Source organism: Sinohyriopsis cumingii, chromosome 12 (assembly GCF_028554795.1).
Source record: "Sinohyriopsis cumingii isolate HCF-2022 chromosome 12, ASM2855479v2, whole genome shotgun sequence".
Taxonomy (NCBI): domain Eukaryota; kingdom Metazoa; phylum Mollusca; class Bivalvia; order Unionida; family Unionidae; genus Sinohyriopsis; species Sinohyriopsis cumingii.
In genome coordinates, this window is record NC_142972.1 from 84,013,384 (window position 1) to 84,026,301 (window position 12,918).

Genomic DNA, 12,918 nt, shown 5'->3' on the forward strand with positions numbered 1-12,918 from the left:
ACTTTTCCAGATCACTCCAAGCTCACCGGTCTGCATGGGCTCGAGTCCCAGGCTCGGCTAACGTAGGTATGTGAGAAAGCTTGGCAGTAGCTTCTCGTGGGTCGGTGGTTCTTCCCGGGGTTTTCCAGGGTTCAACTCCCACCAGTTATACTGGCCGCCACATATCATATCGTGTGCAGAAAAATGGCGTTAAACCCTACAACAACAACATCTTCTGATGTACCAGGACTTGGGTTCAAAACTCAGGTTACAGAGGTCAAAAATAATCATTGTTCTGCTCTCATATTTTCTTATTCCATTAATCAGCTTTGGTTAATTATTTAAGTTTTAGAAAGGGAGAAACGTTTTTCGCATCACGCAAGGATCGATGCAACAGTATGACAATCCAATAAAAACAGAGCAAGATAGTTTATTTTGAGTAATGAGGAGATTCAATAACAATAACATGACTTTCAAAGTAAAAGGATATGCCAATGCTGCTAGTATATCAAATTATGATTTGCCAATGGTATATGAATACACATATGATTATGGCTTTAAATATACAACATTATTGCTTCTATACTCTCTAGAAAAGAGATGAATTTCAGCATAATAATCTTAATAAAAGAACAAAATAATGAGACAAATAGTATTAATCTCCGTTTTGAAATTGAATTAAACATGTTTCAACTAAATCACCTCTGCTTTCTCTTTAATCTCTTTAATCTCTGTCTCATTAATAAGGGATAAAAGAGGAGGAAATATGTAGAGTGCAAAAAGAAAGAATCTGAGATGGAGAAAAATCTAGAATTAGAACTTACACCAAGTAACCCTGAGCAACCTGAGTCGTCATAATAGTATGTGTACACTTTCCATGGGATTCTTCTACACTGGTACTCTATGCATGAGATATAGTTGCAATAAACTAATGGGATCTGATGGACGTAACTGTAAATTCCTTGGCACACACATATTGAATTATATTTGAAGCTTTATTTTGTTTTCATTTTCAACCTATAATAGGGTTAAAAAACAAAAACAACAAAATTAAACCCACCCGAGATCATTTCCAAGTCTTAAAATATTTTAATGTCTCTCTTGCTCTCTGGATATATGATAGTAAAACAGACTTAATCAAGCAACAGAGAAACATAATGATTGGCTATAATTACTATCTTATGGTCCATTTCTCCATTCACACCCATCCCCTACCCCTTCCCTTTCTTGGTTTTGTCTGCCAGCAAGTCAGTTTGACCCCAATTTATCAAAATCTCTCTCTATTATTCTTTCTGGACAAATGTCACAAGCCACTGGAGAATAACCATCAAAGACAGCATAGTGGGACCAATGAACATAAAACTAACAACCGGATAAAGGAGGAGAGAGAGAGAGATGAAAGATAAAAAAACAACTTATAGTCAGTAACAAGTGTAACTAAAGCAAAATGATAAGTTACATCAACTGTAAATGTATTTCAATGTTTGAATTACCTCTTTCTGGTTCATCGGTTTGCTTAACCTATTCCACACTTGCTGATGATTTTATGACCGTGATTTTGCTGTCTGGGACACTCACCATGCAGTGTTTGTAGTGCCCTACTTTCTTCATTCAAACCAGCTTTCATGTTTAAATCCTAACTCTTTCACTTATTTAATAAAATGAATAAAAGCAGAGCTTAAAACGAACCAAATGAACAATTTCCCAAAGGATTGTGAATAGCTACAATAAGTGCAGAAATACATTTTGAAGTGGACACACTGGGAATGGATGTGGAAAGTTCACTCTTTCATTTTCATACAGTTTCTTTTAGTCAATCTTAAATTCTTCTGTGGGACGCAAGTTTCTGTACTTCACAGCACTTGTATATAGTGGAAATAAAATATATGTATATTATTTATGCTGTATTTTAATATGCCACCCACTGTATAAATTTGTAATTAAAAAGAAACTCGGCAAGCCTCATTTCTATTAATGAAATGTTTCTACATCTTGTGGTATATAAATGATACAATGTATCACCATGCACACATATCACATGGTTCCATTATTTGTTGATTTTCAAATCATGTATCTTGTAAAATTATTCAGTACATTCATTGTAGATGAATCCATTCAGTCATCCTTGACAAATATCTTTTGTTTTCATCATGTGAATAAGAAATTTGTCCTTCATGCTACAGTCTGTAGATAGTGCCTTATATCATAAAAGTTTTTATCTTTTGCTTTATGATCTTGTAACATACTGGACACAATGAGCACTTTTCAGCGCAAATATGACAAAGACAGTGATGTGTGCAGGGTAGGAAGAGAATGTCTTTTGCTTGAACTTTGCACTTCATACATGTGACGATTGATTTCAGAGATTCATTCTCTCTCAGTATTGTCCCTATGTCTGAAAAAAAAAAACATATTTGTATAAGTATCTGACATAATATTTAAGAGTCATGCTTATATATCCTAAAATGCATGTCTTCATAATGAAGGTCAAAATGGAAGCTTGAAATCAATCCAAATATTGCTTGGAGTTTAAAAAACTTGTAATATGAGACTGTATGTGAAACAAACGTAAAGTGTGAAATAGACAAGTAAACTCAGCTCATGTTTGGTTAGAAAATAAACTGATCAAGATTTGCAGCTGACTATGTATCATTCTCAGTTATATTAAGATTGTGATGTGTGACATGTATTTTAAAGTGAATCTAAAAAAAATCATTACAAAGTTGTGTTGAAGTATAAAAGATGAGATAATCAAGTGACATGTATTTTAAAGTGAATCTAAAATAATCATTACAAAGTTCTGTTGAAGTATAAAATAATGAAACATTCCATATAAATTTCAAAACCTGAAAAGTATTGTTCTGCCAAGAATTGTGACTTTGTCAATATGGCATTGTCCAGAACTCATATAATTCACAACAGTTCCAGAATAATATGACAGTCCAAATAATGAGCACTTTTTATTTCCACCGAACAGTCAAAACCAATGTTTTTCTTCTCGAATAATATCTACGTACAATAGTTGCTTCCGGACAAAGTTACTAGCTGATGATATTCTGCCCATTTTACCTAGACGATGGGCAACCTGGCAGTTTCTCCAATATGTGACCACCAAAACTGACCATTCTGAACAAGTCACACTGAAGCAAAATCAACTTAAAAATTACAAATATAGATACTAACAGAAAGCCTGATTTGCATTCTGTCCATGTATTATTCTTTGTAACAGTATCTTGAGATTCAATGAATTTATTTAAATTTCCAAACACTATATAAAGTCAATGGTAAATCTGCCAGCATACCACAAATATGGCTGCTAATGACATCATTCGGGAACTATCTATAAAAAAACACATCTGCAGACTTAAAACAGGAACATTAGAAATGACGACTCTAAAACAGGAATGAATCTGGTTGCTCAGTTTTCTCCTTATACATGTATACATCTTTTAATACAAATATATTTTACAACATTCCCCATGTGACGGATGTTACTACTCAATTTATCTAGATTTTGCCTATTCATGCGACCTAGCCCAATCAATAGGAAATTAGTGAATTCTTTAGAACTGTCCAAACTCCATAAGCCATTGAAAAATTAAAACAAAGTCGCCATTAAATCTTATTATTAAGATTATTATCTGAGCCTAAAAATGTGTAATCTATACATTACTAGCATCAATATTATTAGCCCTACTTTGTTGAGGCTAATTATGGCACACTGTATGAAAAATGTACATTTGTTTTTACTACTAACCTGGAATTACAGGTCAAAATACTTAGCAAAATTGGACAAAATTCATATGAATAAGAACCGGAATACAAACACAGCACAAACGGAAAACATATTGATATTCAGCACTCACTTTAAAGAATCTACATTTCTAACTTTTGCCGATTAATCATGAAGTTCACGAATTCTGCAATAAGGTGATTGTTTGTCTATTCTCTGTTTTGAAGCTTAAAAAGACCCATCTGCTCTACGAATTTTGATCAACAAGTCAAACCATAAAGGCCTGTTTCATGTAATATCTGGCTTTTTTTCTTTAAAAACACAGACTGGTCCTCTAACTTTCTTAACTATATAATGAATCGGGAGAGAGGTTCAAATTAAAGAAACCTGTCTGTTTTCTTGGAAATGGGTCATATAAAGTTGCTATACATAGCTAATTAGGAAAGTGCATGTAGATCTATAATAGTCAAGTTAGCTCTTACACATTTCTTACACTGCAATCTTTCTTTTTGTGATAAGTGGATTTAAAGAGATGATAATATAAATGACAAAACACAACTTTTTATTTCTTTATTGTTTTTATTTTTTTAATGTAACAGAAAAGTGTAACCCATATACAGGACAGCTTAAGATCAAATTAGGCGAGAAAAGGCATAATGATTACGCCAAAAGTGTAATCGATGGCATGTATGAAGTACGAGGGTTTGACGTAAGTTGTTGCTGTTATAGGGTTTAATGCCATTTTTCAGCACAAGATAGGCTATACATGGCGGCCAGTATAAATGGTGGAGGAAGAACCCAGGAAAACCCTGTTAACCCATGAGACGCTACCGGTAAGCTTTCTCACATATCCATATTGGCTGAGCCTGAGACTCGAACCCATGCAGACAGACATAAGGCTTTTTCCACGTAGAGAAATTACAGAAACATGTGATATATTAATCAGTATCTACCAATGTTGCAAATTCAGCAGGACTTGTGGCAAATTGGTTTTGGTAATTACTGCCATCAAAGGAAACGATGGGTGAAAACCATGATCCCATGACTTCATCACTGAGATTTTTGTTAAAATGAATTTTGGTAGAGATCTACCTGCGAAGGGTGTTTTTGGAGGTTTCTTTGATCAACAGCTGGTGAAATCAAATCCCCCATGCGACAATAAGCCATGCCATGATACATTTAAAAAAGATTGTTATTATTACAGGGGTCAAGCTAGACTTTAATTTCAGGGAAAAGTGACTTCTCCTTTTGGACAGAACAGGGAGAAGTGAGAGTTTGACAGGGAGAAGTGGACGCAAAGAATGATACACTATATATATAGTGCATGTATATGTGTTTTCATTCTCTTATTTGATTTGAATTATGCCCTCTATTTCTAATATGCATATCTGCATGTTACATTGGTTTTAAGCAATATTTTATTTTCAAGCAGAAACATTTTGAATTGTACGTATATTCTAAACATATTCTGTACGCATATAAAAATTATCACATGTGTATGCAGTGTATTTTGGCAATATGACTTAAAGAGCACTGTAGAAGCTATAACTTGTAATGAATTTTAACTGGCAGGAGTAACTAGATTACAGTATTGTAATTGCATGTTAGTAAAGATGTTTAATCAGAAAGAGGGATAATGTCTAATAATATTCAGACACTGAAGAAGGTTGATGCACACTCATCCTATACAACTCTAACCAGTCAAAGCCATGAAAATTAACTGACACCACCATTAACCCAGGCAGCAAGCTGTGACAAGGCAACTATTACTGAAAAAAAAGAGAAAAGATGTATATGCATTCACAGCTGCAACTCTGAAATGTAGTGCACAGAAAATATGCTAAACACTTGTGAGCATTATTCATGCAATGAGCCATAAGGGGGTGTAAGGCAGTTATAATTACAAAGAGAAGTTCATGGAAAAAATATCTGCACGCAGAAGTGACCGAGTACATATAGTATAAACATGAATTATTGCATGGAATGATCTTAAAACTTAGTAGTGATGTTAACATGGATAACGTTGCAGAGGACATGATTTAATGAACAAGGTTTATCATTTCAGAATGTAATTACTGGATACGTTCAAGGCAATGGCTAAAAAACTATATCCATGTAATTATACATATGCACAAACACACACACACTGGCCTTGTGGTTAGAATATCCGCCTCGGATGTGGGAGGTCGAGGGTTCGAACCCCAGTCGATTCATATCAAAGACTTATAAAAAATGGTACTAACCACTGCCTTGCTAGGCGCTCAGCTTTAAGTGGTTAGTGTTAGGACTGGTCAGCCTGGTGTCAGGATAATGTGTCTGGGTGGGACATGATGCTACATGTCTGCAGCATGATGCCCCAGTGCTATACATCATTATAAACTGCTACACTGCAGACATTGTAGCGATATGACTGAAAAATTGTTAAAGCTATGTTAAAAATCCAAAATCACACACAAACACACACACAGACACAGAAATTGAATTTTTCCAAAACTGTTTTCTAGTAGTCTCACAAAATATTCAAACTGTCAATAGCACTCTCTTGCATTCATTCTATCTTGTACGATATAAAAATGTGAACAGCCATCCAGAGCCACATAATGGCTTAGCTTTACATTGAAGATCCATTTTCTCTGCAACTGAAAGTTTAAGATTTCAATTGATATTTTTGATGCAAATAATGTGAAAGGGCTAGATCTTAAAATCTTATGGCAAGCTTTTCAGTATGTGATAAATGATGTTTGTGTCAATTAAATATACAGACTTGGCAAAACTCAATGCTTATTTTCTTCTGGACTTTCTGATATTGTTATAAGGTAAACTACAATACCTTCTGTAGAAGACAGCATGGATCTGAAGCTCTGAGATGGTATTTGAGGTAATTCTGAATTGCCGTCTTTTGGCCACAGTTCTCCTCTGTCCTCCTTCTCCAATATAACTTCCATGATGTCCTGTGCTGTATACTCCTTTTTACCTGATAAAGACTGATCATTTTATTATTTATATTGGCATATTTAGATATAATTTTTAGCAAATCTGAGTACATGCAGTTTATTACAAATTTCAATAATGAACCAGAATACAATTATAATAACTACACATTTCATGGCCAAATATGTTTAACTTAATACATGTACGTGTATAAATCACTTTTAGCCATTACTGTTGGTTCATAATGCATGCTTTCAAGTAACTATCGATAAATCTAAAAACTGAAACCTCTTATTTTTCTCCCTGATTTTGGGTCTTTCTCATGACTGCTACTGTCATCAAACAAATAATTCATAATGTAGGGAGAACGTCACATTTCTACAAACAACATCAATTTGAAAACGTATTTGAATCATACATGTTCTTTAATGTTCAATTCGCTATGACAAACTGTAACAACTTCTGATACTGATCGTCCAGTACATACGGTTCTAACTTAAATTTACTTGTATTCTGAAGGACAGCAAAGTGGAGCTGGAATTGTACAAATGATAGACCACTAATAATTGCTGGAAAGGACTCCTGGAACGATTCAGGAAGATGTACATAAACTCACTATGTACCTTTACTTATTAATTCTTCAATTGCTATGGCAACTGTGCTCTTTGAATACCCCATCTTAATGACACTTTGCGCAGCATCTGTATCCAGCTGACTTGGCTCATCTACAAACCAATGATGTTTATATTTGTAACATTTTATCATACTGCCAAATATATATGATGGTAATGGAGAAAATCATTTTATTAAAATATTTGTGTTGACTGTCTTTCGCAATGCACAGGGATTAAAACAATCAAATGTTTATATCTGACTAGAGAATTATAAGTAACACATCAGACCTATCAGTGCAACATTCACAAATTAAGTACAATATTGTAATTTAATCCTTGCCACTAAGTTCCAAAGTGTCTACTCTGAATAACAGAGAAAATCACTGAATTAAAATATTTGCTGCGACTTTCTTTGGCAATGCACAAGGATTAAAAGTATCAATTATCAAAATCTGATTACAGCATTGTAAATACCACATCAAAGCCATTCTTGCAATGTTCAGTGCAATATTGTAATTTAATGCTTACATATGTTTTTTGAAGTGTTTACCCTTATTAACAAGATAAAACATTTCATCAATCATTTGGAAGACTGGGCATGTTTGATATATATCAAGCGTAGTTAAAACATGTAAACTAGAAAATTCTGAATTATATGATGTTAAAACACTTACATGAAAAACTGTTTACATTACCACAAAACATGGCAGTTAATTTATAAAGCTTTATTACTTTTGTGGAAAGACATGTTGAAATGTTCATTTAAACTTTTGATCACAGCGTATCCTCGGCTGATCCAATGAACAAGATACTATCAGAGAAAGAATGAACCTAGGTTTTAATTTTTTCCAATGAAAGTTAGAAGCATATTAAAGAAGATTTACCTAAATAGTTCAGATGGGATGACCATAGTAAGACTGATATGATGCTGTTGTTGTATGTTTAAATGCCATTTTTCAGCATAAGATGGGCTAAACATGGCAGCCAGTATAACTGATGGAGGAAGAACCCCGGAAAAACCCCCATGAAGAACCACTGACTTATGAGAAGCTACTGGCATGCTTTCTCACATACCCATGTTAGCTGAGCCTGGGACTTGAACTCATGCAGACAGGTGAGATGGCAGTGATCCGGAACAGTGAGCACTTTAGACCACTTGGCTACTAGTGGCAGACTTGCCAACCCTGATGAGTCCATCTCAGTAAGGCAATTGATTTTTTTCCCAGTAATATTGACCAGTTTTCAGCAAGGTGTAACAAAATATCAATAACTGTTATTGCAAAGCTGGAAAACATAATTAAAAGTTTGATGCATCGACGATAAACATTATGTTCAACTGAAAAGTTTGTAAAGTACACGTAGATTTTATTTTCCATTAGTACAGTTGCACAAACTCTAGTTCCAAACCCTATGCAGCTCAATGGGTTGTTGCTATCTCTCAACTTTACCTAATTCTTGGAAATTCTTTTCCATTTCATATGATGGCAGCAATCATATCTCCCGCCACGAGACATACTCAAATTGGGACGTGATGTCCAATAAACTTAATTGCGTCCTTTCCAGCTTTTATTCACAAGAATCTGAATACTCCTTTTTATTCTTCTGTGTTGATTATTAACACTTTTCTAGATGCTTATCTTCCCTTTCGTCTTAAACATGCATCGCTTTCTGGAGGCCATTAAAAAAAAAATCTATAATCAACAGTTTGATCATGTAGATGCTTCACATGAACAAATAGGTGCAGTTTAAAGCATCTGGGGGTGCTGCTGTAAAGTTAGTCTGATTCTCTGACTAATTTCGCTAATCTCAGAAGAAACCCGGATCCAAATAAAATATGGATGAACCAGTTAGCCAGAATTTTCGGCAACTATATTTTTCCTTAGTTTTTGCTAGTACGCCTAAGTTCGTAATTAAGGGTAATTTTCATAAGACTTACGGCAAAATCATAAGAGTTGGCAGGTCTGTCGCGGCCTCATGACTGAGATGAGAAAATGAGAAAAAAGGTGGAGTTGCTATAAAATAAGAAATTATCTAATGGCAGCCATTATAACATTTGCTCAAAATTATGACATGGCTAGATTACCGGCAGATGACGAGAGTCGACATAAGATGCTTGTGAACACGAATATAGTGCCAGGAACTAGCAGTCATGCACAAAATACATCCTTGTTGGTAAGACACGTAACTAGCGGTCATGCTCAAAATACATCTTGTTGGTAAGACACGTAAAAATTATACAAGTTTTTCACTCTGGGCACTCATCAGTAACTTATCAAATGAATGGACATAGTTAAAACAGAATATAAATTGGAAAATAAAGTTGAGGTCACATGCTGAATAGAAGAAAAGGATTTTAAAGAAAATTATATTTATTCTCAACTTGTTATTCTCTTACTAACTGGTGTTTTACATCCATTCAAGAGTTTATAATAATGTAGTGATTACACATTTCGTTTCAATATAAAATGTTTTCTGAATCCCTCATACGTGGTTAAAGCCCAAGCCATAAGGTTTTTGTTTGTTTTGTTGGTTTAATGGCCCTTTAAAATTTTATTGACTACATCATGCAGAGGAAATGGATCTATGTGCACTTCCCAAAAATGCACTGAGGCAGTTAACCCAGGCTGTAAAGGACAGAGCTTCAACCACCATCTTAGATTAAGAAAAAGTTTAGACCATAGAAAAGATAACACACTGAAATAACAGAAAAAGAAGTAGTTCCATATCGAAAACTTGACAGTAAATTGGAGCAATTCTGTACAGTAACTTTAATGTTTTCTTTCTTGTCCAGGTCAAATCACACTCTTAATCAACCAATGTTAATGTATATGAGTGTCCTTGCGTGAGAACCAACTGTGAAGAGCAATTAATAATAGCTACTTAGGCAAATCATTCAGTGTAACATTTGTCAATTCATGAATAAGACATATTATAATAAAAGTTTGGCAAGAAAAGGAATGAAATTACACCGATTATTAAATGTATTTTGACTGACATGCAAAAGTGAGAATATGCAGTGGTTTCTATGGAGCAAACAAGTTGAAAACCCATCCGTGTGTATTGCTTTGAGTGAATAAGATGCACTGTGGAAAAGAGCATTCTGATTTTTCTATTCGTAAAATTTCTCACTTCTTTGTAAGTGAAGAATGTAACAAAATTCAATACATGGTTCCCACGCTTTCTAAAGATAAAAATTTTCAGGTCATTCCCAGGGTTTTTCTAGGTTGAAATTGATTTTTTCAAGGTTCACATATGACAATTACTTAATGGAACTAAAGAACATTTTAGATTACAAAACAGGCATTTTCTAAGTCTAAAGATGTTTCTCTTTCAAGACTCTCCTAAAACATCGAAGTCAGAAAAGATGATCATGTACAAGACCACAAAATGTATCACACAAAACAAGTTTGATTATATTCCTATAAATTAGCATGTAAAGTTATTTCAATGAACAGAATAAAAATTCTAACTTTATTTTGCTGCATTATGTTTCTAAGTGAGAACAACATAAGGAACATAAATTATGTTTTGTTTCATTTCTAACTTTTAATCCTATAGAATTCTATAGCAATATATATAAATGAATTTCATAGAATTTAACATTTCCTATTACATTATGAAAACAATAAACGCAAAAAATTAGAATCTTGCATTGTAATGAAAAGAGTTTAACCCTGAATTTATCTGTACCAATAAAATCCAAAAAAAGATTTTTTCAACAACCTAATCTCTTTAAGATGATCCGGTTAAAAATCCATCACTTGAAAATCATTTTCAAAAGGGTTGATTTAAATTTTGACAAAAGACCTATAAAATTATATACTGCTGTATAACCAAGGACTGAATTTTCTGTAAAATCAACTTGCCTTCTTGTAATTCTTTAAATCAGTCCCCAAATATGTACTAACACAGGAGCTTGTATCGTTTTTTAATATATACAATGCTGTCGGGCATTTCTGCGCACCTAATGTTTCTGTCTCCAATACCAAAGTAAAACGCATACTGAATTTGACCGATCGATGAAAATAAAATACCGTAATGCTTACCATTCGAAAAGAGCCAATTGTCACCACAATATTCTTTTCAAAATAATATTAATTTTGGACACACGGGATACCACCACCGTGTTTTCATGTCTCGCGATATGTCGGCCATATCTGTGCACAGCTTTGAAAAGATGTAATGTTTATCCATCAGGCTATAGAAATGAAATACATTACTTTTGACTGTTTCTGTCAGCAGTTCAATCAAGTAATTTGATCAGATTTATGGCTAGTTTTACAAAATTGAGCATAACAATGCCAATAAATGGCAACTAAACCGATCTTGTAAAATTTTTTAGTAAAATTCAATATTTTATTTTTTTAAAAATGAGCTATTATATGGAAGAGAAACAATAACGAATAGGGTGTAATGTGTTTACAACTTCTTGTTTATGGGGAAAATATACTAAAGAATTTAGAAACAGACTATATGGAGGGAAATTTGTGAGAATCCTGTTCTCCTGGCAAGCTGACATGTTGGGCAGCAGACGATTTTGTACGTATGGGACAACTTCTTGCAAAATTGGAAACTTTAAGATGCATAATTTTTTTTTAAGGAATACATTTCCATCCTAAATAAGATGTAGGTATTTGTATGATTCTAACAGATACATAGTAAATAGGATTTTCTTGGTTACAGGTTCTTGTACAGGAGTCTGATGTTTTATTAATAAAGTAGGTCAAAATCTGACAAGATGAAATCACCTTATTGGTAATATAAATGAACACAAGGAGTGCAATTATGACCACAACCCTCTGCTCGATTAGACTTTTCTCACGCGTCTTCCATCACTTTAGAATCGCAAGAAGACTGAAAAACTACACATATACATTTAAAAGACAGTGACGTACCAATGCATTACTCTCAGACAACAATCGCATGAATACAATCTGGCGAATTAACCTTTATTTTCCCCATTATTTTCTCAGAAATGGCAAGTGTTATAATCGTTATGTCATGAATCTGCAGTCAAACAAGATGAAACTACGGCGCAGATGAAACCTGACCCAGTACTCGCCATTTGCATTATTAGTCACATGACTTCACAAATCTCAAATGTGGACATCGTAAGTCCAATATTCACGTGATATCAACAACAAACTCCTTTATAATGTTGTTGTATAGAAATTCAATTATATTAAATGAAAGTCGGATACTTTTTGTAAAACCCAGCAATCTGTACAGTCTGATTTATCAAGCAGAGATCACATGTCAACGTGGTGGTCACGTGATACAACTAGATACAACAATACTCCGAAATATAAATATGGAGAATTTTGTTTTCTTTCATTTTTGTATTTTTTATTACTACCAGTATAAGACTTCCATTTAATATTTTTTTCTTTCTCTACAACATTTGAAAAGGTGGGTTGTTAGATATGTGTACAGTACTCATGCGACTAGCAATGCAAATCGCGAGCACCAGGTTACATTTCATCAACGACATAGTTTTATCTCGTCTTTCATCAGTTTAAAGACCCATCAATTTTACTACCCACAATTTCTGAGAAAATAAGTAACTTTCATATCAATTTCATGCATGTCTCATTCGATCTAGCAACGTTTAAAGTTTGCTAGGCCATCCGGTAAGTGGCTACACTTTGCCACCACCATGTT

The 12,918-nt window shown here is 33.9% G+C and overlaps 1 protein-coding gene across 5 annotated transcripts in view; it reads right to left on the minus strand.

Moving 5' to 3' along the window:
- Positions 1-393: 393 nt before the first annotated feature.
- The window catches only part of LOC149786879 (uncharacterized), a 62,622-nt gene continuing 50,097 nt past the window's right edge, over positions 394-12,918 (minus strand). For 2 of the 5 annotated variants that reach the window (XM_089977395.1, XM_089977396.1), the window contains 3 exons: positions 7,267-7,368; positions 6,543-6,686; positions 394-2,374 (listed from right to left, as the gene is read on the minus strand). In XM_089977395.1, the coding sequence (XP_089833521.1) occupies positions 2,178-2,374; positions 6,543-6,686; positions 7,267-7,368 (443 nt within the window). In that variant the 3' untranslated portion in view covers positions 394-2,177. Of the gene's footprint in view, positions 2,375-5,410; positions 5,482-6,542; positions 6,687-7,266; positions 7,369-12,918 lie in introns of all 5 variants that reach the window. The other 3 variants (XM_089977398.1, XM_089977399.1, XM_089977397.1) reach the window with 3 other exon arrangements.